This window comes from Anastrepha obliqua, chromosome 3 (assembly GCF_027943255.1).
Source record: "Anastrepha obliqua isolate idAnaObli1 chromosome 3, idAnaObli1_1.0, whole genome shotgun sequence".
Classification (NCBI taxonomy): domain Eukaryota; kingdom Metazoa; phylum Arthropoda; class Insecta; order Diptera; family Tephritidae; genus Anastrepha; species Anastrepha obliqua.
Window position 1 is genome coordinate 134,827,604 of NC_072894.1, and position 27,485 is coordinate 134,855,088.

The 27,485-nt window shown below is 36.0% G+C and overlaps 1 protein-coding gene across 3 annotated transcripts in view; it reads left to right on the forward strand.

The window, feature by feature from the left end:
* LOC129242807 (calcium-transporting ATPase type 2C member 1) overlaps positions 1-27,485 on the forward strand; it is a 128,765-nt gene that overhangs the window by 58,747 nt on the left and 42,533 nt on the right. Inside the window, exon 1 of one of the 3 annotated variants that reach the window (XM_054879660.1) lies at positions 4,309-4,566. The exons of 1 other annotated variant lie outside the window; for it this stretch is intronic. Coding sequence is in view for 1 of the 2 variants with exons in the window: in XM_054879659.1 (XP_054735634.1) it covers positions 10,146-10,181 (36 nt within the window). In the remaining variant the exon portion in view is untranslated. Of the gene's footprint in view, positions 1-4,308; positions 4,567-9,671; positions 10,182-27,485 lie in introns of those variants that run through there. One more of the 3 variants, XM_054879659.1, reaches the window with a different exon arrangement.

The following is a 27,485-nucleotide window of genomic DNA, read 5'->3' on the forward strand; positions in this document are numbered from 1 at the left end:
TGTACTGCTGCAGCTGAACAAAACTTGCCTCTAATGTGCTGGTAGGTAGTTAAGAATACCAAAAGTGGGAGTTTTGATCCGCTCCGTATCGATAATGAGCAAAAAGTTTCTTTTTCATTTGGAGTAAAAACGAGAGATCAGACAAGGCTGAAAGCACTTGAGTAGATGAGTTGCATGCGAGATATACACAGAGATGCGACTGAAGTGGTTGTGAATCCTCTTTTGAATGGGTAAATAAGTGAAATATGAGCAAATAATGTAGATAACGTAAGCCGAAAAAACGGAAAGAAGTTGGCAAAGTAAAAAAAGTACTTGGGTTTAAAGTTAAATTTACGGAGAAAATTTAATAATCATTAGAAATACAGAAGAAAGTTGTGAAGAAGTAGAAGTGTGTATATACATACATACATCCAGCATAAAGGAAACGGCATAAGGATACTTGTTGAGTGAGAAATGAAAAAAAAAAACAGAATGTCTTTCTTATTAGTGCAGACTTTGAGCATACAATATTAAGGCTTCAAATTTCTAAAAGGCCGAAAAAACGTAGTGGTGAGTGATGTGGTGAAGCTGTAGTCTCTCTAAGCAGAGTCACTTACTTTTGACAGAATGATGAAAAAAAATATAGCATCAGAAACTTTATACTAAGCAGAGTAGTCGACGACACGAAATTGACCCAACCAACGTAGCCGCTGGAACTTTATTCGCTGCACCATGTCTATGTCGTCGTAAAGCTCATACAGCTTATCGTTCCATTGCCTGCGATATTCGCCGTCACCAACGTGCAAAAGCCTAAAAATCTTCCACAGAATTTTTCTCTCAAACACTCCAAAGGACACCTCGGTTATTGTCATCGTCCAAACTTCTGCATCAAACGATAGGACGGGTTTGATAAGAGCTTAATAGAGAGTTAATTTTGTTTGTTGAGAGAGGACTTTACTACTCAATTGGTTTCTGAGTCCAAAGCAGCACTTGTTGGCAAGAGAGATTCTACTCGGATTTCAAGGCCGTATGTATCTTTACATTGCTTCGTATTAATTAAAGGTGACTTGTTTTAAAATTTGGGGGGCTTGAAATTTACTTTACGGCTATGCTGTAATGGACTTTTTTCCTATCTTTTTATGTAAGATCACAATCTGATGGGAACAATGTCGAAAAAAAATTGGTATATGTTTCTGTACAGGGTGCATACTGAGGACATGCATATATGTAGCTATGTATTTCTTCCCAACATCTCTAATATTCTATTTGCTCTTTTTTCAGGTAAGACATGAATGACTACAACTTAACTCAAGAAATAAAGAGACATGCAATTATCGTCGCTATATGTGCAAATCACACCTGGTTAGAAATCTCTAACTATCTTAAGTGCGCCCGTTCATTAGTTCATAAGATTCGGCGTGAATTGGCAGCAGCAGGCGGCTATACAGACCCTGTTTTGACACTGTCCGATCTGTAGAATTTATTCAACAAGTGCAAGCCATAATTGACGAGGGCCTTTCAAAATCAAAGAGGGCAGTTGGGAGGGAGCTTAATATTTCTGAGGGCTTTATCCGTCAAGTTGTTCATGAAGTTCTCCGATATAAATCCCACGTTATGCGCGAAGACATTTTATGATGGACCAAACACGAGAACAAAATTAAACTCCCTGAAGCGCGGGAGATGTTATAATTTTTTTCTGATGAAAAAAATTTTGACCAAGACCAAAAGATCAACCGCAGAAATGGCTGATGGCTATGCTCCAATCCTACAGAGGTCCCTGTTGTCATGCATACACAGTTTCCAGACACTGTTATAGTTTTAGTTGCTGTGAACAACAAGGAACATGCCATGCCACCACACTTCTTTACTTAAAGACTTCCAGTGAATTCTGCTACATATATCGAGGTTCTAGCGACAGTAGCAAAATCCTAGATTAATGGTGTATGTGGTGGCATCTTTCAGCAAGACTCTGCTCCTGCACACAAAGCGATGGCGACACAAGAATGGATGGCTGAAAATTTCCATGAACAATTTCTGGACTCGAATCGAGAATGGTAATTTTATTGAATGTTAAAAAGTGGATGTCCGGTAAAAAATTCGTAAAGTTTCATTAAATTTTGCCCAAGCTAATTAGTTTTACTCTCAAGTTATCCTCAAATGCCATACACACCCTGTATATTGAACACACTTTTTTATCAACCTTGTCGTGTATTCAGCACGAATAAATTATTTCAATGCACTTCAATGCAAAACATCACCAAAGCGGCAAAAATTCGGATGATATCTTAACGAGCAACCGCATGGATATTAATATAAAATTCAAGCTATGAAAGAGATCTGACCACAACTAATCGATAGTAAATTATAATTATTATACAAATTGCACTTGACTCACACATGCAAGCGTTGCAAACAATTTGTTTGCTGCCCTATAAAAAATTGAGTGCAAATTTAATTAAGCTGTTCTGTACACAGTTGACGAACGACCGCATCCGGAACGAGCTAAACGTTTCAGGCACGCGCGAGAATTACAAAAATACCAAACCGAGTATGCGAGCTGATTGAAAGCCATTGTAATTAATTATTTCAATTGCAACTGGCATGCAACATACGAAACAATTTGCATGCAGTGCATTTATATTTTCATCCATTTAATAGAACGTAATACTAGTAAAGAGTCGGCTTGAAATTTTATTCCTAAATTTGCCGGCATTTCCACTCTACTAATAAAATAATTTATTTGTTTTCCATTTGAATGCTTTCTCATAATTTGCATTACGCGATATGCGTCCCAATAGCAATACCAACAACAAAAAAACGATATCAACCGCAACTAATGCTGTGTGCAGCAACAACAACCAGCATAAGCAATTAAACTTGACCCAAAGCCAATGCTAATGCGCTGAATCTGCTAAAACATGTTATTGTGCACTTGGTATCGCTGGTTGAGATTTGCCTGGCTTGCTGTTACACGCATTCCTACACACACACCCGCATTTACATCGACGCGAACACGGTTTAACACCGGCAAACACGACAAAATGTTCTTTGAACCACCACAGCCGGTAGGACTGGTTTCTGCGCCATGCCACGACTGCGACAACAATGCCACACAAGTTCTAGGTAAACATTATGACTGAGTCATTTTTAGTAATACAAGTACAAGAAAAAACAAGCAAAGAGAGATAATTAGCTGGCGAAGAGTTTGCACAAACTTTGTGGCTTGCACAAACCGCTGTGAGAAAGATAAGTTTCTCAAAACACATACGCGTTTCTCTCACGATGTGTACGAGCATTTTTTTCTCATGATGGGTTTCTCTAGCGATCGCTCTTTCTCTCTCTCTCTCTCGGAATTTGTATTCTAATTTCATTCTGCCAGGCGCTATCATTTTGTATACGCGTTTCTTTTGCTCCAAAAATGCCATTTAATAAGTTTACATTAGGGGTGATATGACACTCGTATGCACGAGTACTGTGCACAGTAGATCAGTTTGTATTTTAAGGTATTTCTCCCCCTAAGGCTTGAATTACTGTCAAGTTAGGAAATGAATTAAAATATCGATAAAGTCTACACTTTAGCGGCGAATTTTGTATAATGTAAATAAATTATGTCTTAGGTTCGAATCTATGTGAATGAAACAATAAAGAAAAAGTTGTTTCTAATAGCGATTATCCCTCGGCAGGCAATGGAAAATCTTCGAGTGTATTTCTGCTATGAAAAAGCTGCTCATAAAATATCTGCGGGTCGGAGTCGGCTTATAACTGTATATATGGTATATTATTTGCCTCCAATTTGTGGTTTGTGTTTTGTTGTTGTTCTACAAATGGAGGAACCTGCAGTTCTACAACACCTTCGAATGGCAAATGGTTTCTGCCATTGCCAGCTGAGGGGCAATCGCGTTTATAAAAAACAATTTCTATAATTTTTTTGTTGTTTCGTACCCACAGAGGGTTTCGAATGCAGGCACCATCCAATGTAAGTTACGCACGTTTTTCTAGGCGATAAATTGAGCTCCAAAAACTAGCTGCGAAGTGGAAACAGAAATTAGCGGGCTAATTATATGTGCTTAACCCACTGTGCTATTAAACAAACAATGCGAGTTTTCTCACTCTCTCGGTCCCGCTCTCTCTGTATTGCTCTCTCTCTCTCTCACCTCTCCACAATATTTTTTAATTTTCACTACGCTCAGATATTTTGTTATTTAGCTTAAGACTCACACTCATTTTTGGCGCTTTCTGCGCTTTGACAGTTCACTAAAATAGACAGTTTTTCATTTCTTGTCGCATGCTAATGTATGAATACTAAGTAATTGACTTTTAATTTTTCTCTTATGTACGCAAGTTTGTTTGGCAACGTCGACGTGTACTGTTGTTAAAATTTCATTTATACGCACAGATAGAAGTACGCGCGTTGTGATATTCTGTAGTGCATTAAAAAGAAGCAGAAGAAAGATCGCGTGACGTGTGATTCAGTAATATTTGGCCGGTGAAGCTTTTTGTTGGCTTGTAATTGTTGTGTGAAGCATTGTGAATAAGAAAAGAAAAAGAAAACTCATTGGAAAAACGTCTGAAAAAAGCTACGAATTTGTGAGTGATTTACAACATTTTTATTTATAAGTATATACACGTTTGTGTGTATGTATATCTCTAAATCTGTATTTATTGTGTCTGGTAGAATATGTGTGTATGTACTTATGTCTACTGTAATTTTACATGCGCTCTCTTAACATACGTGCAAACACATATACATACATAGCTACATTCTTGTGTACACATCAAGTCATACGTCTCCGCACAAGTCGCTGACTGCTGTTACTGAGTGAGCCAATGTATTGCCTCTTTTTTAGGGTCGAGTGTCTGCTTGCACAGACGGCCGTCATACGCACATTTTTGTTCAGTTCATCTCACTGCCTTGTTTGTGAGCGGATCAGTGTCTAGACGATTCAGTTTGTTTGGATTTAGTTCTGTAACCATAGCCATGACAAGGTGTCCGCAATCTTAACTTGCGATACTGACTAGCCAGAATCTAACAATCTAAGAATCCAACAATAATAAGTATTTGATAGTAAATATTTACTAGGTTTTTCGAGAGCACCTTCAATTTAATCATGTCAACAATATTATTATTTTGTTAATAAATTATGAATGCTAAATCTGCTCTCTCCGCTCTAAATGCACACGTGTGAAGTGAAAGTTTCATTTTGCTTGTTTGGGCTACTGGTGAGCAAACCAATTTAATGTCCTAAATAAGAAAATCGCACCACTGGCTTGTTATCAGTTAATTCTGATTCACAAATGGCTAGGCATTCACGCTTTAGATCTGTAAAGTAGTAGTTGAAGGTACATACATACATACATAAATACATATGTACATACTTACATACATTTATTCATATATACGTATCTATTTACTTGTCGAAAGTCTCTTGACATAAAAAGAGTAGAACTGATTTTGTATTCCCCTAGTGCCTCTATTTCCTAGTAGCATTGCCAGATCTTTTAAGGGTAAAAAATTCCAAAAACTAAGTATCAATGACCAAAGGCACTGGTAATAGAAACCATATATTCCTCAAGGTTTTTATGATATCTCTTGATGTTTGCGATTGTTATTTACTCAATTGAAACGACTGCCACTTAAATCACAAGAACAGCTGTGCAATGTTACCTACTTTATTTAGTTAGTAACAATCAAGTATTTTTTTGTGAAATTTAAAGACAAAAGTTGATGATTTTGAGAAATTCCTCAGGCTCATTCAGAATTTGGAAATATTTTTTGACTAGTATAACAGAGGAGGTGTTTTACTTTCCCTGACGTGTGACTTAAAAGTCAGACAACACTCTTATTTCTTAAGCGCAAATGTATCTGTTCAACAGATATCAAATCAATATTTTTGAAGTAAATTATGATCGAAAAAATGCAGGTGGAAAGGAAAATTTTTAGTTGATTGACAAATGGGTATTGTTATATAACGCATGAGCTGAAAAGTATCGGGCCTAACAGAGAAAACGGCTTTTTTGTTTGTTCAAAATAAGTTTAATTAATTTCCCTTAAGAAGAACGCAATCATTCCAGCGCCGATCTAACATTTCAATACCACTCAGACGCGGTTTGTGGTCTTGATGAAACAAAACAGTGAGCAAGCGCGGCACCTACTTTGAACAGAGCTTTCTCGTAATCAAATGCTCATGCAATATACAACTAACGCATTCTTTTGATATCTTTATGAAGTCAGCTAACTCTCTCAATGTAATTTTTTGATCATTCAAAACGATTTTGGGGATTTTTTTGATATTTTCTGATGTTACTGCCTCATTTGGACATTCACTGCGTTGTGCATCATCCGTGTCTCTACGACCACGTTTGAAGTCAGCAAAACATCGTTTTATTGTTGTTTCTGATAGAGCAGAGTCCCCATAACACTTTTAAAGTCATTGATTCGCTTGAACGGTATTTTATTCCATCAAGAATCAATGTAAAATTAAAACACGAATATTTGTTGATCTATTGTTTTGAAAATAACACAAGTAGTGCCACTCTTAGCACAATAACTCACAAACTAATGAATATCATGAAGTTTTAGCAGCTGTCTTTTTAAGATTAGTACTAAATGGAAAAGGGGTGAATGCAATAAAACTTGTGCCATCTACGTGTTAGGCCTGGGACTTTTCAGGCTATGTGTTATATCTGGCTTTCACTTCAGTAGTGTTTCCCAAAAATGTATGGGGAATGCTTTGTGCTATTTCAATGAAAGCAAAAAATATTTCTTTAACTGATGAGTATATTCCGCGTTTTTATTTGATGCATTTATTGGAACAGGCTAACATTTTTCCACAGTTTTTTTAATTGAGGCTCCCAAATTGAATATAGAATATATATACCATATAACTGCTAAATTAGTTAGGGAGATCAATAGCGAATGCAAGGGCGCCTACAAAGAACTAGTCGTTCCCATCGCAATTGGTTATATGTTACCGGTAACGACCCAGCTTTATATCCAGCCATGGACTGTCATTCCAGCAGCGTTCTCCAAATATTTATGAGGAACGTGTATGCTATTACAAGAACAACAACAACAAAGAACTACTTTAATTTTGCGTTACTGCAACTTTAAAAAATATAAGAATTAATAATTTATCAACCCAATCTGGCTACACTCCTGCATTCACATTGCTTACAGGCGAGAGACCGAAACCTTCGACGTCACTCTTTCTCTATTGTAGTCGCATTGATTGCGATCTGCCTTTCTCTCTCTTTTTCTGATTTGATGCTCATCGGTTGTGTTGTTATTTACTTAAGTGTTTTTAATTGAGTTGTTGTGGTTATCTTTATTTTTGTTTTTGGCCCATTATAAGGATATTAGTGTTTTATTATGGGTATTCACACTGAGCTTGTTACTTTCAATTCAAGTATATTTTGTTTTTGCAATTTCGATGCATAATTAGCAATAGCTACGTAACAAACTGCTGTGGTGGCTGGCTTGGCCATTAGGGCAATAGTCAAAATAACAATCAGCTGTTACAAAACTGAATTGTAATGAGGCAAAAGAAAAAGGCGCGTTCACTTGTAGAATATTTTACTGAACTACCATTTAAGAAACTGCCAAATTAATGAGATCTGTGTGAATATCCCTTTTGTGTTTACCCTTTATCTGCGAAGTGCCGGCTGATTTTTGGGCTGAGATAAATATTTGACGTCATACTTTGGAAATTTTGAGTAGTTATCAAATTTTGGGTAATGCAGGTACAAGCAATTATATCTTTTGAAAGCTGATAACACACATAAACATACATACATAAAAGATAGCGTTTCAACTGAAAAAATATTATTTATTTGCTAAAAGTTCAACACTCGCTGCTCCACTTAAAAAAAATGCACGTAAGTGTACATTCTGTGCAAAAAGTACCGCGAAATTTATTATTAATTAAATGTTATTGTTTAATTTTCGAAACTGGCATCTTCAGCAATAGCACCCACATGCAAAGAAATAATACAATTGTAAAAAAAAATCAAAATTCAGTTTTATGTCATCGACTTGGGAGTAAAAATTAGGTGAATAAAGTGGGCTCTTCGCCAGAATCCAAAAGTCTTTCAGACTCCCTAATTATTGTAGTATATTTCATGCTGCAAAAAAAGCAGCTGAATTGGCTCTGGAATGAACTCCTCTTAATACTCGGTTAAACATTTTCATTGATGGTAAAGCGGCTCTTAAAGCAATTATGACATATTGGACTAACTCGGAATGCGTTAACCATGGAGATCCAAAATGGATGAATTCTGCCGAAATGTTTAGGTCACTATTTACTTAATACTAGGACACAAAGAAATAGAAGCAAATAAGAGGGCTGATAAGCTCGCTAAGGCAGGTATTCGCTTGTCAAGATTGAGCACGTAGGCCATATACCCATCACTCTCCTTTCTGAACACGGAACTGAATGAGGAACTAGCGCTGGAAACGCAGTCTTTGTGGAAACACTCAACCATGTACAAAACTGCCAAAATTATGCTAAGGAATTGGAACACGAAAACTACAAACCGTTTTTTTTATCGCTCTCTAAAAAGGCTGCAAAATATTTTGTTAGGAGTACTGACGGGAAACTGTCTCACTCCACACCACGCAGTGATTAGTCCAGCGCGATCCGTGTAACACAAGCAACGAAGCGAATGCTATGTGTACTTGGGAACATTTACTTTGTCACTACCCTGCTCTATGTGGAATTCGACAAATGTCGCGTAGGATCAACATATTTTTCATTCTGGAAGGATATTGCTAACGAAAGGTTGAACGGCTTGTTAAAACTCGCGAAGACGTGCATTAAGAATTGCATAAAATAATGTCTTCGACTACAAATACATAGCACTGGTAACACACTACACCCTAGAGGTCTAAATGAGATGTTTTTACAGATCAGCTAGCACTATCTACCTTAACTTAACCTTATATTTTCGAGAAATTTTTTCTCTCAACTGCCTTTTAATACACAGATAATACTCTTTATTGCTTCTACTGCCCCTTTTTGTGTAACTCTGACAAATCCTTAAAGTACAGGTTTTTTAAATGATCGATTTCCCGTACTTTTTTGACAGCATACGTACTAGCACTTAGATATCGCAATTGGCATTGATTTTTGTGGCCTGCAAAAGTTTCAATCGGTCGCTTAATAGTTCAATTCATTGAGTAGCTTCACCCTTCTCACTCCGTTATTATTTTTAATTGCTGCACCTATTCACTGAGCTATGAAAATTTATATCCATTAATAGATAGCAGCAGCTTTTAGTTATTCTCCTGAAAATATTAGCTTATTTAAGTGCTTTGTTAGCTACTTTATAGAATTATATATGTATATGTATCTGTGCATATGTATGTACATAGTTCGAGAAATACTTATGTATGTTCGAGTGCTCTGGCTAAGCTTCTCAGTATTCCAATTTGTATGTAAAAATGTATCCACGAAATATTGTAATGAGTTGGCACTTACTATTGATAGTAGGTACTAAAAGCAAAAACAAACAAAAAAACAACAAAAACATCTATTGCACATATTTACATTTTTCGCTAAACTTGTGGTTAGCCTCAGCGTTTCTTAACTGGCTTGTTGAGTGTGCGATTCGCCGCTGCTCAGTCTGTTGACTGTTGGTTTGCTTCATTGGTTATAAACTGAACACACGACTTGTAATTCTTTTAGTATTTAAAAATCTTTTGACATAGCAAAACCTAGCGATGCGAACGAGCAGCGTGAAGACGACTTGAATTTTTGAAATTTTTCTTTTTTAAAGATAACGTCAATAATTCATATTACACCTTTGATGGCGCTGTGCTATCTAAATTTGTACTCGCGTAATTTGTGTTGAAAATAAATTAACCCGGAAGTTTGATGAAGCGAAATGTTTGTAAATATACAGTAGTGTTAGTATTTGATGCGATAATAAAATTTAACGCCGTGGCGGTATAATTTTTAGTGGAAAATAAAATGGGCAAATGAATAATACTAAAAGAAGTAACAAAAAAAAAATATAAAAGAAATAATGACACGTAAATGAAAGGATTTGATAACTATAGTTGTCAAAAAAAATATAAAAAATAAAATATTAACATATTAATATTTGTAATAGCGAAAATATTGCATATTACAAAAGCACTTTCAAATTTAATTAAAAAAAAAACGAAAATGAAACGTCTTCAAGAGGAGAGTGAATATTTCGGTGTAAGTTTGCCAATTTTTAGGCATCAAGTTTGTGAACGAGTTTTGGAAATACTAGTACATTCCTACATATATTAGCTGGTGTGCTAGAGGCGCTTAAGTTTATATTGTATATTTTTTAATAATAATATACAGGGTAGGCCATGTAAAATTTGCTTTTTGAATCCGCTATAAAAAAACAACGAATCAATATTTTGTCAAACTTTTTTTTTTTTTATTTTGAAGATTGAACATTGTCATTTACGAATGAAAAATAATATCGGGAAAATGACTGCCACGACTGGCTTTACAGTAGGCCATTCGATCAACCCAATTTTTAAGCACTTTTTCGATTTTTTAGGCTCCAATTTCATGAATGGCAACTTCGATTTCGTGTTTTAAAGCATCAATCGTCTCTGGATGGTTCGCATAGCATTGGTCTTTAACGGCTCCGCACAAAAAATAGTCCAACGGGCGTAAATCACAGCTCCGAGGCGGCCAATTGATATCGGAATTTCGGCTGATTATTCGGTTTTCAAAAACGGTAGCCAAAAGTTCGAGTGTAACTTTGGCAGTGTGACAAGTTGTACCGTCCTGTTGAATGTTGAATGTCGTCCATGTCATCCTCTTCAATTTTTGGAAGCAACTCGTTGAGCATATCACGGTAACGCTCGCCGTTTACTGTAACCGCGGCTCCTCGCTGGCCCGATGATGCCGCCAGACCAAAAACCGCACCAAACAGTGACTCGTTGTGGATGCATTTGCTTCTCTACAGTAACGTGTGGATTTTCTGAGCCCCAAATCCGACAATTTTGCTTATTGACGTAGCCACCGATGTGAAAATGAGCTTCATCAGAAAAGAAGAAGAAGACTCACCACTTTGGAAATAGGTTTTCAATATTTCCCAATTTTGTTCAAGCGTATAGCGTCCCATTTCGTAAATGTCAAACCTTTAAGTAAATTATGAACATATTTGACATGTCATGTGAGTGACCATTCTCAAAAAACTAGGTGGTTCAAAAAGCAAACGCTATATGGCCCACCCTGTACTTATACATACATTATGATAGTCAAAAACAAAACAAAAAAAATATTTGTCCTAAATTTGTTCTATGACCGAAAAAGTGTAATACCTATTTTTATTTAATATTTGCCCGCGCCGCCAACGTTTTGAAAACTGCTATTATTTTCTGCATATTTGTGAAGAGAAAATACTGGAGGTGATTAAATAATATCGGTTTGTTATCATTTTATAGGAAAAGAGGAGTGAGTGAAGCCCAGAAGGAGGTTTCGCAGTCTTGGTAGTGCATTCTTAACAAATGTAGCGGATATTACACATGCATATAAAACTAACGAAGCATTGCTCGTTTATAAAAGCTGCATAATGGGTTAGAAAGGAAGCCATGGTGTAAGGCTAAGTTCCAGTGGTACCACAATTGATCTACGACAGGTCTAAGTGTGTCATTACGACAGCTACCCGAGCTACCTACCTAATCATTTTATACCAAAGTAATGGAAAAATGCATTTTTCCCATGGTTTTCAAAGCGTTGCCGGCAATATTATATGAAAAAAAAAGAAAAATTGGTTTAGGAGGTTTCAATTTTTTTTGGATATTTGGACATTTAATATTTTTTTTGGATATCCTAATATACATATTTACATATATATATAAGGAATGGACACGCAAAATATTGGTCGGTTAAAACAATTTTTATTTCATTTTCTCTTTATTAAACGTAGCAACTTAAACAAAAAACTCTTATCAATTCTCTTTGTTATAAAGAAAATGGCGAAATTTAGATTTGACTCCTCTCACTAGGCAATGGACATCAGTTTTTGTTGCGATATCTCCCGATCTCTGCCAATTCATTTTAAACTGCTGCTCATTTTTAATTTTTGTTTTGTTTTTAACAATTTTCTCTTAACGATTGCTCAATATTTTCGAATAGGTCGCGATTGCGGACAGTTTGGTGGGTTGTGGTGCTTTTGAACAATACTTACCTCGTGGCTTTCATATCAGTTCATGGCAAGACGGCTATAATGACAGGATGCTAAATCGAGTCAGAGCAGAACTGAGTTTGAATGTTGTTTTATGAATGGCAAGCAAACGTTTTTGCAAACACATCTTCATATAAATTTCTTGATTTTTAGTGCCAGTGGTAATAATCGTTTTGCTTTTCATACCACACTGGCAGATGGCCTGGCAAACCAAACATTTTTGGGGGCACTTGCCCAATATTTTTAGCTTAAAGGAATCTGGGCCTCGCTTCGTTGCAGTATACAACTCAGCGCCCTAAATCTGCTTAAAGTATACTTTTACGCATATTTCATCATCCATAACCACACAGCCGTATTTTTGGATGTATTGACCGTATAGTTTTGATTTTTTTTGTTTTTACAATGTTGAGAATTTTCTTACTGGCATTGGCAAATTTTATAGTCCCGTTCGGAAAAAAATTCAATAAACAAAAAAACCACTTATTTAACAGTCACGTCTATTGAGTGCACGATAACGAAAAAACACGAGAAAATTAATGTGAAAATCTTAATTAACGTAGAAATAAGAAAAATTCAACGAGCAAATGACATGGGAGGAAATAAATACAAGATAAAATAAGGAAATAAAGGGTAATAGGGCAAAAAAAAAAACACAGAGTGCATAAGGATGTTGCCTAAATCAAAAAATCATTAAATTAATAAAATCTTACTCAATGATCATTAAAGTAAAAAGTCATTGAGTAAAAAAATCATTAACGTAAAAAAAATTTGAAGTTGACAAAATCATGAAATTAAAAAAAAAATCATTAAATGAAAAAAAATCGTTAAGTTAAAAAAATAACTAAATTAAAAAAATAATTTAAATAATAATTTAAAAATAAATAGCTTAATTAAAAAAATCATTAAGTTAAAAAATCACTACATTAAAAACGAATTGTAAGTTAAAAAAATCATTAAGTTAAAAAATCACTAAATTAAAAAAAAATTAAGTTAAAAAATCACTAAAATAAAAAGATATTAAATTAAAAAAATCATTAAGTTAAAAAAATTACTAAAATAAAAAAAAAATAATAAAAAATCACAAAATTACAAAAAATTCATTAAATTAAAAAAAAAATGACTGAATTAAAAAAATCACTGAATTAAATATTGAATTACAAAAAAATTTATTTTTTCAATTTGGCTAAAAATAAATAGCTCAATTAAAAAAATCATTAAGTTAAAAAATCACTACATTAAAAAAGAAATGTAAGTTAAAAAAAATCATTAAATTAAAAAAAATCGTTAAGTTAAAGAAATAACTAAATTAAAAAAATTATTAAGTTAAAAAATCACTAAATTAAAAAAAAATAAGTTAAAAATACACTAAAATAAAAAAAATATTAAATTAAAAAAATCATTAAGTTAAAAAAATTACTAAAATAAAAAAAAAAATAATAAAAAATCACAAAATTACAAAAAATTCGTTAAATTAAAAAAATCTTTAAGTTAAAGAAAATCACTAAATTAAAAAAAAAATACTGAATTAAAAAAATCACTGAATTAAATATTTAATTACAAAAAAATTTATTTTTTTCAATTTGGCTCTTAAGTAGGTTAGAGTATATATGAGGCCGGCCGATTTTGAGGAACCGCTACTAAAATACAAAACAATTACGAACCTCGTTTGAAAAGTCCATGCAAAAATTAAAACTACTTAATCGCTTGAGGTAAACTTTTTTATTTTTCGACATAGTTTCATTTTAGGCTTACGCACTTCGCTCAACGCTGTTGTAGTTTGCAGATCTCTTCCCAATAATAGGAGTTGTCCAAGTCTGAAAAATAGCCATTCGTTTCTGAAATCCTCTCCACGCTTTAATAAAACCACTTCTTCAAATTGAGGAACAAATAGTAGTTCGAGGGACTTGAGGGGTGGTAAAACGATTTGGAACCCTACTTCCATTTCATTTTGCGACCACAGCTGCTAAGTGTGGGTGATTTGTCCGTGAGCTGGTGATTTGTCGTGAACTAAAAGGAAAATCACTCGACTTCCTCAATTCAAATGAATGCCAAATACAAAGAAATTGACCGATCTGGCTGAAACTTGGTGTGTGTGCTTCTAGGGGATGCTACTAACTAAACATAAAAAACAAAATAAAGAAATGAAATTTTGATGGAAATTAGATGAGTGATTTAAAAAATTTAGCACAAAGTTTGCAGGTAGTTTTTGTTATGGTGGTGGTTCTGGTGGAGGTGGTGGAAGTGTTGTCTGAGTGCACAGCCTAGACCCGATTAGCACAAAAGATGCCATTTTGATAACTAAACATAGCCTCGGTAGGCGCCAGTAGTGTAGTCGCTCTGACTTTGCACGGACTTTCCAAACGATCGTCGTATTTAGGATTTTTTCTCCGCTTTTAAGAAATCCCACAAAATAAAATTTTTTTTAATTGTTTTTTTTTTAATTTTTTTTTTCGAAATTTTTTTTCAATTTTTTGTTTTGGAATTTGTTTTTTTTTTAATTTTGAAAAAAAAAAAAAACAGTATGAACCAAATGAAATGATTTTAACGGTGATCAATTGTCACAAATGATCTCCGGCTTCATACTAAAAGTAATAAATTTGTATGAAATGTCTGCACACTCGTATAAAAGTGTTAATTTCATAGATGCATGTATTTTCCCATATTTTAAGCAATCCGACAAAACAAATTATTTTTTTTTTAATTTGTTAGAAATTTTTTGTTTTTGTAAATTTGTTAGATTTTTTTTTTTCTTTTTTAATTTTTTTCTTTTGTAATGTTTTTTTGTTTTTTGAAAATTGAATGAAACGGCGATCAAATATCACAATTTCACAAATCATCTCCGGCTTCATACCAAAAGTAGTAAATTTGTATACTACTGTGGGTAAAAAGTAAGGGGAATTTATATATAACATATATATATATATATAAGGTTGTCAAAAAAGTCTTGCGGTATTTTTATTGAATTTTCAATTGTTCATAAAATTGGTAATAATAATGCGATTTAAGTCAAATATGCGCCGTTTTGTTCGATGATGAATTCCCAACGAGATGCCAACTTCATAATGCCCCTCTTATAGAAGCTCGCTTCCCTATTGTCAAAAAACTCGGAGAGCCAATTTTCACAGGACTCTCTTGTGGACAACTTCCGACTACCAAGCTCGTTCGCCATGGGCAGAAATAGGTAGTAATCACTCGGTGCGAGATCCGGACTATACGGTGGATGCAAAAGAACCTCCCATCCGAGCTCCCGGAGCTTCTGGCGCGTCACCAAAGATGTGTGTGGCCTGGCGTTGTCCTGATGGAAGACAATTCGGCCTCTGTTGATCAAAGATGGCCTCTTCTGCATGAGTGCTGCATTCAAGCGGTCCAGTTGTTGACAGTACAGGTCCGAATTGAGCGTTGGCCATAGGGGAGCAGCTCATAGTGGATGATCCCCTGCCAATCCCACGAAAGACACAGAAGAACCTTCCTGGCCGTCAATCCAGGCTTGGCCACCGTCTGGGCAGCTTCACCGTTTTTCGACCACGACCGTTTGCATTTCACGTTGTCGTAAGTGACCCACTTTTCATCGCCAGTCACCATCCGCTTCAAAAACGGGTCGATTTTGTTGCGATTCAGAAGCGATTCGCATGCATCCATACGGGCAAAAATGTTTTCTTGCGTCAAGTCGTGTGGCACCCATACATCGTCGTGTGGCACCAATCCAAGCTTCTTCAAATGGTTTATAACGGTTCGATGACTCATGCCCAGCTCTTGGCCCATGCTACGGCTGCTACTATGCCGGTCTCTTTCGATCAATTCAGCTATAATATTTTATCGCAATTTTCGACGACAGGCCTTCCGGACCGTGGCGCATCTTCAATCACCTCTGCACCAAAACGAAAACGTTGAAACCAGCGTTGTGCGGTGGAAATGGAAACTGTATCGGGTCCATAAACTGCACAAATTTTATTGGCAGCATGAGATGCATTTTTGCCTTTATCGTAGTAGTACTGTAAAATATGCCGTATTTTCTCTTTATTTTGCTCCATGTTTGCGACGCTATAACTCACGAACGACTAAAAGCAAACAACAATTAATCAAACACGTGTTAGCACGTGAAAAGAGCTTTCCAAAAAGCTCTAGCGTGAACCGATGCGACGAATACAACTAGAACTACGCGCTTGCAAAGACAAGCTTGCGGAAATACAGCAAGACTTTTTTGACAACCTACTATATAAAATTTATTTGTCAAACTTCGCGGGATTAAACTTTCGTTCTAGTTATTTTTTTCATGAGTTGGCAGCTATGTTAATAACGTCTGGACCAACTTTCATGTGAATGTCATTATCAGTAATATATTTACGCTTGTGTTTACCAAATGACCAAGAGTGCATTTTTCGATTTTTACAATGTCTGATTTGATTGAGCAGAGAAGTGCCATCAAATTTTGTTTGCGGAATGAAATTTCGGCTGCGGAAACGATTAGCATGTTGCAGAAGGGATTTGGTGATTCGATCATGTTGCAGAAAAATGTTTATAAGTGGTACAAAGACTTCAAAGAGGGTCGAGAACGTGTTGATGACTTAGAGCGCTCCGGACGACCATCGACGTCAACAGATGACCAACACGTCAATAAAGTGAAGGAGTTAGTGCTCAAAAATCGTCGGTTGACTGTTAAAGACCTTACTGATATGATCTTAATGTCAGAAGGATCTGTGAAAACCATTTTGAAAGACCATTTGGGCCTACGAAAAGTCAAATCTCGTTTGGTACCGAAAACTCTCAATTTCTTGGAAGAAAGTCGTCGCGTTGATGTGTGTGAAACAATGCTTTCAGACTATCAGGACAAGCTCAAATGCATCATTACGGGAGATGAGACTTGGATTTATGCTTACGACCCTGAAACAACCGACCAATCAATGAATTCCTTCCACCTGGCCAAACTGTTAATAAGGAATATTATTTGAGCGTTATGCGTCGTTTACGTGAAGCAATTCGTCTAAAAAGACCAGAATTATAGGCCAACAACTCTTGGTTTTTGCATCACGGTAATGCACCGTCTCACACTGCACTCGTTCTTCGTGACCATTTCGTCAAAAATTCCACGCATATCGTTCCGCAACCTCCGTATTCACCTGATTTGGCTCCGTGTGACTTCTGGCTATTCCCAAAACTCAAAAGACCACTCCGGGGAACGCGTTTCGAGTCGATTGAGGAGATAAAAGCTGAATCGAAGAAGGACTATTTGGCATGTTTCGGGGAAACCGTTGGCATAAGTGTATTTCATCGAGAGGGGATTATTTTAAAGGGGATGAAATTGATTTACAAGAATAAATAAAGATTTTTCATTTTACAACCAAATCATACTTTTTGCCCACAGTAGTAAAATGTTTGCGCGTTCTTATAATAGAATTAATTTCATGGCTGCAGATAATTACAAATTTTCAGCTTTTATTGCTACTACAGTTCAAAGGAAATTTCTCTTTTTGATTAAAATTTCCACACCTTGTTTTTATAATTAAATTGTTAGTTATTCATTTTGCTTATTCTAGCGAATTAATTTGCCATTGTTTTCATATAAACTATTATCGATTAGCAATTAAATGCAAGCTTAGATGTGTGCATACATATTTACACACACTTGTATATTATAAAATCGCACGTAATGAATTGTTGGTGCTTATCAATTAATTTTTACTACGAGTTATTAGAATTTTGTTGCGCCTGAAATTAATTAAACGAGAGATGTAAAAAGAATTCTCTGGAATTTCGTAGCAAAATGTGTGTAAATATTGTAAGGGAAACAAATTTTTGTTCAGACGCAGAAATTAATATTCACAATTTTTAAATTTTTATTTTTAATTTTTTTTAAGTTCATATTTGTTTTGAAAATAGATCGATTTTGCGTCAAATGTTCGTTTGTTTTTGTTTTTTGTTTACCTATTAAAACTTACTTTCCTAAACATTTACTGGAATTACAATAAATAATAATAAATTTTAGACACATTTCTATGCTAAGCGTCGCAAATGTGCAAACAGACGTACACGAAAAATTTAGTTGCTTAATATAATGGACTATGAATAAGTTCGTGCGGTTTTTTTTTGAAATTTGAAACTTTATTGACGTAAAATGGTTACAAATTTAATATTCAAAGTATTATCCATCGCTTACTACTACTTTTTCCCATCTTTCTGGCAATTCACGGATTCCCTTTGTGAAAAATTCGGTCGGTTTTGCCGCAATCCACGAATCGATCCATTTTTTGACTTCATCGTAATTACGGAAGTGCTGGTCAGCCAGGCCATGTTGCATCGATCGGAAGAGATAGTAATCGGATGGCGCAAGGTCTGGACTATACGGCGGGTGGGGTAGGACATCCCATTTGAGCGTTTCTAAGTATGTTTTGACCACTTGTGCAACATGTGGCCGAGCATTGTCATGTTGCAAAATAACTTTGTCGTGTCTATCGGCGTATTGCGGCCGTTTTTCTCGCAGTGCTCGGCTTAAACGCATCAATTGTCGTCGGTAGACATCCCCCGTAATCGTTTCATTCGGTTTCAGTAGCTCATAATACACAACACCCAGCTGGTCCCACCAGATACACAGCATAACCTTCAGGCCATGAATATTCTGCGCCGACGTCGATGTTGAAGCATGGCCAGGGTATCCATACGTTGCCCGACGTTTTGGATTGTCGTAATGGACCCACTTTTCATCGCCAGTCACAATTCGATGCAAAAAACCCTTTCTTTTGTGCCGTTGAAGCAGTTGTTCGCATGCCATAAAACGGCGTTCAACGTCTCTTGGCTTCAATTCATACGGCACCCAATGGCCTACCTTTCGGATCATTCCCATGGCTTGATTGATCAACTCCCAAAGTTTTTGCAACCTCTTCTTGCGTTTGAGCCGGATCTTGATCGAGCAATTCCTCCAATTCGGTATCCATGAACTTTGGCGGCGCACCCTCGCGTTCTTCGTCTTCCAAGCCAAAATCACCACTTTTAAAGCGTGCAAACCACTTCTGGCACGTTCGCTCAGCTAGAGCATGCTCACCATAAACTTCCACCAAGATACGATGACTTTCGGCTGCTTTTTTCTTCATTTTAAAATAATGAAGAAGAATTCCCCGCAAAAACACATTATTTGGCACGAAATTCGACATTTTCAAGTGTGGTAAAAATATTGTTGTTTACGCTTCAAATAAAAAACTTATACTGACGTTTGTGCCTTACGACAGTAGCTCTCCAATGAATGTTTGGAAATGTGGATCGATGGAATAATAATCAAGTTACGCCATCTGTTGTAAAACCGCACGAACTTATTCATAGTCCTATTACTTACATACATACATGGGCAGACATACCTGGCTCGTGTGCTCCAAATACGACTAAGAAAATATGTACATAAGTAGGTCTGTATGTTATTTATGGGAGGTCTTTGTTTGCCAGGTACTTCGCACGAAGTTGGTGGACTGGCAACAGGTTTGAACTCATTCTGGCCCAAAAGGCCAACTACAAAGCGTGTGATTCGAATGCTAGAATATTTTTCAGATACTGGAACTAGGATACATATGTAAATACACGCGCACAAATATGCTTTTGACTATTTGTATAACTTCAGCTTTAGACAGTTTGTTTGGTTTGGTACGAAAATACAACGCCTCTTGTTTGCACTTAATGAACGTTCTAAAAATACAAGTATGTATGTAGACAAACATATATAAATACATACAAATGCAGTATGAAAACTGTATTATGTGCATTTGCATATATTTGTAAGTGCCAAATTGTGTAACTGTGCACAAAATACACTGTTTGGCACTTTGAGGTTAATGGGCTTCGATGTTTAGGCTATCGGTGAATGGAGAGTGAACAAAATTTTGTTATAATCAAATATGAGAAAAGCATAATTTGAAATACACTTTTCTATTCAGTATCGTCGCCCTGAACATTAATACACTTGTCGCAACCAGATTCCAATTTATGAATCTCATCCCTGAAGTGAGAATCTGGAAGAGCTGCAAAATACGCTGCCACGGCTGTTATGCCCTCATCATTTGATGAAAAACTCTTTCCACGCATGAATTTTTTAGGTCTACGAACAGATAGAATACGCTAGATGCCAAATCTGCTGAATACGGTGGATACTTTTACAATTCGAACTTTAATTCATGGATTTTAGCCATTGTCAAAATGCTTTTGCGGCTCGGCGTATTGTCCTGATGAAACATAATTTTTTATTTTGCAAACTGTGCTCTTATTCCAGAATGTTTAATTACGCGTTTCTAAAAGGTTACAATAATTTTCAGAATTTTTTTTTGTACCAGTTTGCAAGTAATCCGCAAAAAAAACTATTTTCGCATTTGAAAAAAACTGATGCTAACAACTTCTTGGCCAATTTCTGTACACGAAGTCGTTTCGGAGTAGAAGAACCACCCTCACATCATTCTTTAACCTCTTGTTTTGAATTAGGATCATGGTGATAGACCTAAGTCATATTCATAGTGCTGAGTCGATTCACAAAATCCGCTTTATCCTTTCCAAAGAGCTCTAAGTGTTGCTGAGGAAGTCGCATTCGAATGTGTTTTGTTTCCATCGTTTTGCACCCATAGTGCATCCAGCTCTCTGAAGCACAATACTTCAGTAAAAATAGTGCTTATACTGCCCAATGAGATCCTTAAGGCTTTTACTAAATCTTTTTGAGCCACTCGACGATGTTCCAATACGATTTCCTTTATTTTTTCTACGATTTCTGGCATTTTTGCTGTGTTTGGACGTCCTTGACGTGGATCGTCTTCAAGGCTTGTCCGACCATGTTTAAATTCAGCAACTCATCCTTCTACTGTACCATTTGATGGCTAAAAGTCCTTGTACACTTTCAACATTCGTTCATAAATTTCCTTTGCTTTTGAACCAAAAAAAAATGTTGGTTACTTTTCTTGCTGTTTTATAACAACGTAAAAAATAGTTGAACTTTCCTACTATGAAATAAAGCAAATAATATTATAAAAAAATATAAAAAGATCTATATTTGCCCTGGCGAAAAATAAATAATTTTTGTTTTTCTTTTTTTTTAATAAATAAAATCAAATGAATACAAATAAATAAAAATAATTAAATTAGCTTGGCGTCATATGTCGCAAACAGTGTTGACATATCTGCTCACGTAAGGATTAACAAGCAATCATGAATCGTTTAACCTCAGAACTACGCTTTTAAGTTGTGGAAATTTACTTGGAAAAAAAGTCTGTCTATCGCCCTTTATTTCTTTCGTAATGGCTGCCGTTACTGCGTTTATTGAATTTTTGTTTCCAAAAACGAATCAACTAAACAGTGACGGCGTTTGGTTCCAGCAAGACGGCGCAAGTTGCCATGCAGCGCGCTTAACAATCGGTTTATCACAATATTTAAGCCACCATTAAAGCCATATGGCCAGATTTAGAAGGAAAGAGTAGTCAAAAATAGGACCCATCGAGTGGACCATGTAACCACGGCAGAAATATGCCGCATAACAAAAACAAAAAATAAGTGCCATGAAATTATAAGTGCCAGATCATAATAAAAAAATTAAAAAATATTAATTCCAACAATATTTCTGCTTTGTATTAATATTTTAAGTTCTCAAGCTCTTAAAAAACACCCATAATGATGCACTACACCGTTTATTCTTCAAAACAACAAAAAAAAAACTGCTCCAAGTATTCATTTTGTTATACTTTCGAAACCATAAATTTTTTTCTATTTCATTTATTTGACCGCTTTTTATAATACAACACAGATTTCAACTGGAATTTCTAACAGCCATTAACAATAAATTTTTGCTCAACATATTTGCATATCGTTTTTGCATACCTTTCTAAAATTCGTAGCATAAAAAAGATGATCTTCCGTGCCCTTTTTACCCTTGCAATAAATTTCTCATAAATTTTATAGTTGTATAATCTCGTTTTAATTTCCATTCAAGCTTCACAATAACACCTCAAATGCGAAAGCAACAAACGAACACTTGCTTTTCCATTCAGTTATTAAATGCTACCCAGTAATTGTACACGCATCCACCGTCTAATCCACAATAACATATCATAATAAAAAAATTTCATACAACTAAAATTGCATGCCGCATTTGCATGGCTTGCAAATCACGTTCTTGAAAAACCTGTTTTAAATGCAATTGTTTTTATCAGAAAATTGGCGCTATCTTTACTGGGAAATACTGGATTGTTGCTTATGATATTCAAGTATTAAGTATTGAAATGTTATACGGGCTCGTGCATAGAGGCTCATAAAAGTTAGTTAGGTGTAAATGAGGGTTGCAACACACTTACGACCAATAAAAGATTTTCGATCAAGTCTGATAGTAAAAAATTGTAATGATGGTGGTTAAACTGCAAAGAGAAGATAAAAGGCGTCGCCGTTGTATCGTAATTTTTTATATTTTTTTTACTACTTCTCTAGGTTTGAAGCATTTTGGTGTTGATTGAAACAAATTTTATTTCAAAGTTTTGCTGAAAATGATTCATGGCCAAATACTTTTACTTTTCAGAGTTTTTGATTTATGTCCTAACTACTTGTTTCTTTTTATATTTTCTAAATATTGCATTGAAACATCAAGCAAATCAGCGGAAAACTGAGGGAGTTATAGAACTTTGAGTGAAAGAATTTAGCAAGGGCTGCTTGGTACTGTGAGGCTTTAGCCTTATTTGACCGTTTTTTTTTACCGATTTTTATGTGCGTGTATATTAAAATGTTAACGTTTCGGTAATTTTGTGCAAAAATTTCAAGTAAACCGGAGGAAAACTGGGGTAGTTATAGAAGTTTGACTGAAAAAGATTAGCCAGGGCAATTTGGTACTAGTGATACTATTTTTATGCCAAAAAAAAAAACAAAAAACCCAAAGTACAGAACGGTCTTTAAATATCAAATTTTCCACTTATCTCAGGTTCGGCGTAAATATTATTTCGCTTTAATTTATGAGGTGTAAACTTCCATTTCCGAGCTTTGCTTTTGCTTCATTACTCGCCTCTATTTATGGAGGACTTCTTCACTTTGAGCCAAATATGGGGCTCTGTAATTAATTTGAAGCCGTCAACGACTATCCGCCATTTATGAACTGCTTTTTCAAAAATACACGTCCATTTCAAGGATTGCCATTTCCTACCGAGGAACAACCGCTGTTATTATAATTTCAGTCAATTTAACAGCTCATTAGCTCGGTACTTCGCTACCCGATGGCAGAACTGGCAAAGAAATTATTGGATTCACCTATTCAGTTTCAAACAGAAGAGGCTTGAAGCGTAAACTTATGTATGAATGAACAGTAGGTGAAAAAAATCTGGGAAATAATATTTATTGCAATTTCTGCTTACGAGTACGAAGATTTGAGATGGATGCTGTTTAAGGATAAAAATTAGTTCCATTTATAGCGGTAGATATCAAGAAGCAACTCAGAAAATAGTACATTAAAGCAACCAATTGTGAGCACTTAAACTAACTTATCTAATATCACTGTCCTTTTGGTCCGACCACACCGTGCCACATACCGAAAAAACACATTACATGACCTCTTGACTTGGCCGTACCAAGTACGATTTGGTCACGGAATAAATCCATTTCGAATAATAATTCGAAGCAGCAGTTGGTCGTTGCAGATTTTTTTTTACATTTTCATGGGGTAATGGGTTTCCCTGGAGTATTTGAGATATTCTGCGACGTTGGTATCGTAGGCGAAAGAACAATGAGCTGTATGAGTTTTACGACGACATAGACATAGCGCAGCGAATAAAGATCTAGCGGCTTCGTCGCCTGAGTCATGTGCTCTGAATGGATACAAACGCTTCGGCTGTGAAAGTATTCGATGCGGGATCAGCTGGCTAGGGCTCTTTTGTACTTTTACTTAACTGAAACCGTTTTTCGTGCAGCTTGTCAGTCATGCGAGTTGTTCATGCAGCCGTCGAGTTGTCCATGAAGATCTCCGGTATAAATCTTTCTTTATGCAAGTCATTTGATCAAAACCCCTTCTAAACATAATTAAACATCCTGCAGCGCCTAAGAACACCTAACTTAGAGCAGCTTAACTTCACAGACCTTATTTCCCTGGATTACTATGTACTACGTACTGCAGTTTCTTCTTTGAAGGCTGCAATTAATACCGCTATGGTTAATATGAATATGGGGCATTTGATTCGGGCATTCAATCGTTACCGAATACAGATCGAGAAGACTATTGCTGCTAATGGAAATTTTTTTTCTGGATATGCATATAAAAAGTTAGGTTAGGTAGTGAGGTTGCTTTTTTAAGGGAAGACACTCGGTGTCCCTAAGGCCCATTGAGGTACCTGCATTTTATTTACATCACCTAACTAAGTCGCCTAAACCACTTAGATCTTCTTAAGAAGGTAAATAGTCGCTCCAATGAGACATTTTGCAAATTTTTCAGATATTCAAAGAAGTAATCGCCAAGATATTTAGCAGAACTTCTTTGAAGTGCAGGACATTCACAGAGGAGGTTTTATAACGACTCAAATTCTTCTTCATCTCTTCAACTCCTGCAGAAGTCATTGTGAGTTACATCCATTCTACTGGCTAGGCTGCTTGAATCCAAGCAGAAATGTTGTCCTTTTAATATTCAGTCTTGGCCAAAGCGTTTCGAGACCCTACAGTTAGTAGTCAGATACCACCTTCTATTGGTTTCCGACAAAAAGTTAATACTGTGTAAAAAATTTCATTAAGTTTTGTTCACAATTAAAGGCAATCGGTTTACTAGCCAGTTACCCTCAAATACTGGACGCACCCTGTATATGTATATATAAATCATCTTTTGCATTCATTGGGATGCAATAAATTAATTAAATGTATTTGTAGTCGGTTAAACAGCTTTTACAACACGTGGAGAAATCATGCGACAACAGCAGCTATAATAATTTACATAATAATAATATCACCGGTATTTTCAACAAAGTAATTAGAATCTTAAATGAAGTATTATTATTCTGATGAGAAACCAGTAAAGGGGATTCCGGGTAAATTATTACATATAACTAGAAATGTGTGTGGAATATATTAACGCCACATTAGCGGGATAAGTTAGAACAATTTTATTTTATCGAAACTATTTAATTAAAAACTTTATGCTAAACGAAGTTTCAGGCAGAGGGATACCTTTTCTCCATTATTGTTCACTCCGCTCGGGAGCATAGGACTTCGACAATACCCTTCTATCGTTCACGGTTCTGGGCGCTTGTTTTTGAACCGTAACACGTGATGTCAGCGTCTGCTAACTCGCGTAGCATAGACCTTCTCAAAGTAATCTTTGGCCGACCGCAACCTCTGCTGCCTTGCGGGTTCCAGTTCAATGTCATTATCGTGATGCTATCTGGCGGTTTTCTAAGCGTGTAACCTATCCATCACCTCTTTCTGCGTTAGATTTGCCATAGGATGGGCTGCTCATTCGATAATCTCCACAGCGCGTCGTTGCTGATGGTGTTCGGCCAAAATATTCTACAGATGATGTGGAATCGTTTGTTGGCGAAAGATTGTACCCTCTGTGTGATGGTGTTTGAGACCACCAGTCATGTTTCGCTTACGTTCAACAATACTGACTTCACATATGAGCGGAATATTCGCGGGTTAATGCGCCTAGAGATTTGCGAATTCGCCCATACTGTAACGCCGGCTTTTCTTTGCTTAGCCTGCAGTTGGCATCTTCATCTGCTCCGCCGTCTGTGTGATAGAGCAGCTGAGGTAGCAGACAAATTCCACCGGTGCGGACATAAAATGTGTGTGAAGGATATGGAAGTGAATTATCAAAAATTGGCCTGATCGCTTACAGCACTGCCCGAAAAGTCGACCTGGCCATTTGAATGCTGTGCTATTTCGTACACAAGTGGCATGAATACAGCTTAATCCTCCATTGGGCAGGCGCGTCTGGCCAGACTTTTTAGAGTTTGGACGTGAATATTTCTATTATATCTAACGACTTGAGCTTCCAGGCAGCTTCTTTAATTTTAAAATTTTCTACCTTTTAAAAAGAATCCTCGAACAGGACGAAAAAAGGCCAGTCCGGTGTGACCAACCGAAGATTAAAAAAAGGTGTCTAACAGAGAGTTAAAGTAAAGCAAATAAAGCCAATTTGCTATCTCACACTGTTGGAGTTCTATTTAAATTGATTTTCCAATTCTGGTTATCTGGACACTCTATTCGCGGTGCCCTTACCGCTTAACCAGCTAAAAACTAATTACTAACGAGTACTGCTTGCACTCCACCACAAATACATTGTTGAACTGCTGCTTAGGTACTAAATATATACATACATACTTACAAGTATTATATATATGTACATATATATACACATGCATGAGCTCAATTACATGCACATGCGCTGATTTCATTTTTTTTTTCTCAATATCGTGTGCACAGCTTGTGGGAGTGAGTTCTTACCTCTTTCGCTTGCTTTCACATTCTTCTTCTGCATTTGAGATTGCAAAGAACTTTAGTTACATACATACACTTATATATGTATTTGTGAAAGAACTAATTCATATGCGCGCTTACGATTAAGCTTGCCTTCTCCAGCTAATTTGCCAACATCATTATTACCATCATTTTGCCACTCATCAAAATTTGTACAATGCAGCGTTGACATGTGACTGTCATGTCCATCCAGGCAGCCAGGCAGGCAACTCAGCCACCCAATTCGCACAAGTTGGCCAGCCATCCAGCTAATGTCTGTGCAGTGGCTTACAAAACGCCAATGCCAGTCGCCAGCCAGTGAGCCTTACTATCTAAAAACAGCAACAACCATTTGTCAGTTTCACGTGACGCTTTTGAAGCTGACGCCGTCAGCATATTCGTACTTGTTCGATTATTTGTTGCTCAGCCAAAGCGCATGTTCATGTATGTTTGTATTTATATTTAAATAAACTTGTAACTACATATGCGTCATGCCTCTATGTGTACCACGTGGCCTCATAATCATCATCAGCAGCAGCAGCAGCTTTGAGAGAGTATGAGCAGGCAATGATAAGATTCTTCGGTTCGACCGCTGTTGGTTTCATTGTAAAGCAAAATTACTAGGAAATGTGTAATGACGTATGTATGCATATATATATACAAACATGTATATGTATATATATGTGGGTGTACCTACATGCAAACAAATATGCAAACCAACATTGCATGCAGTGAATATTAAAATTCAGCGAAGAGCTTGTACGTAAATAATTTTGAATACATACCGGCAGCGTCAAAATAAAGTGGGCACCACATATTGATAAGGTTTTGTAATTTCAATTAATTTTTTATAAAAATATAATTCATATCACATCAACTACCTTGCTAAGCTAAGTTTC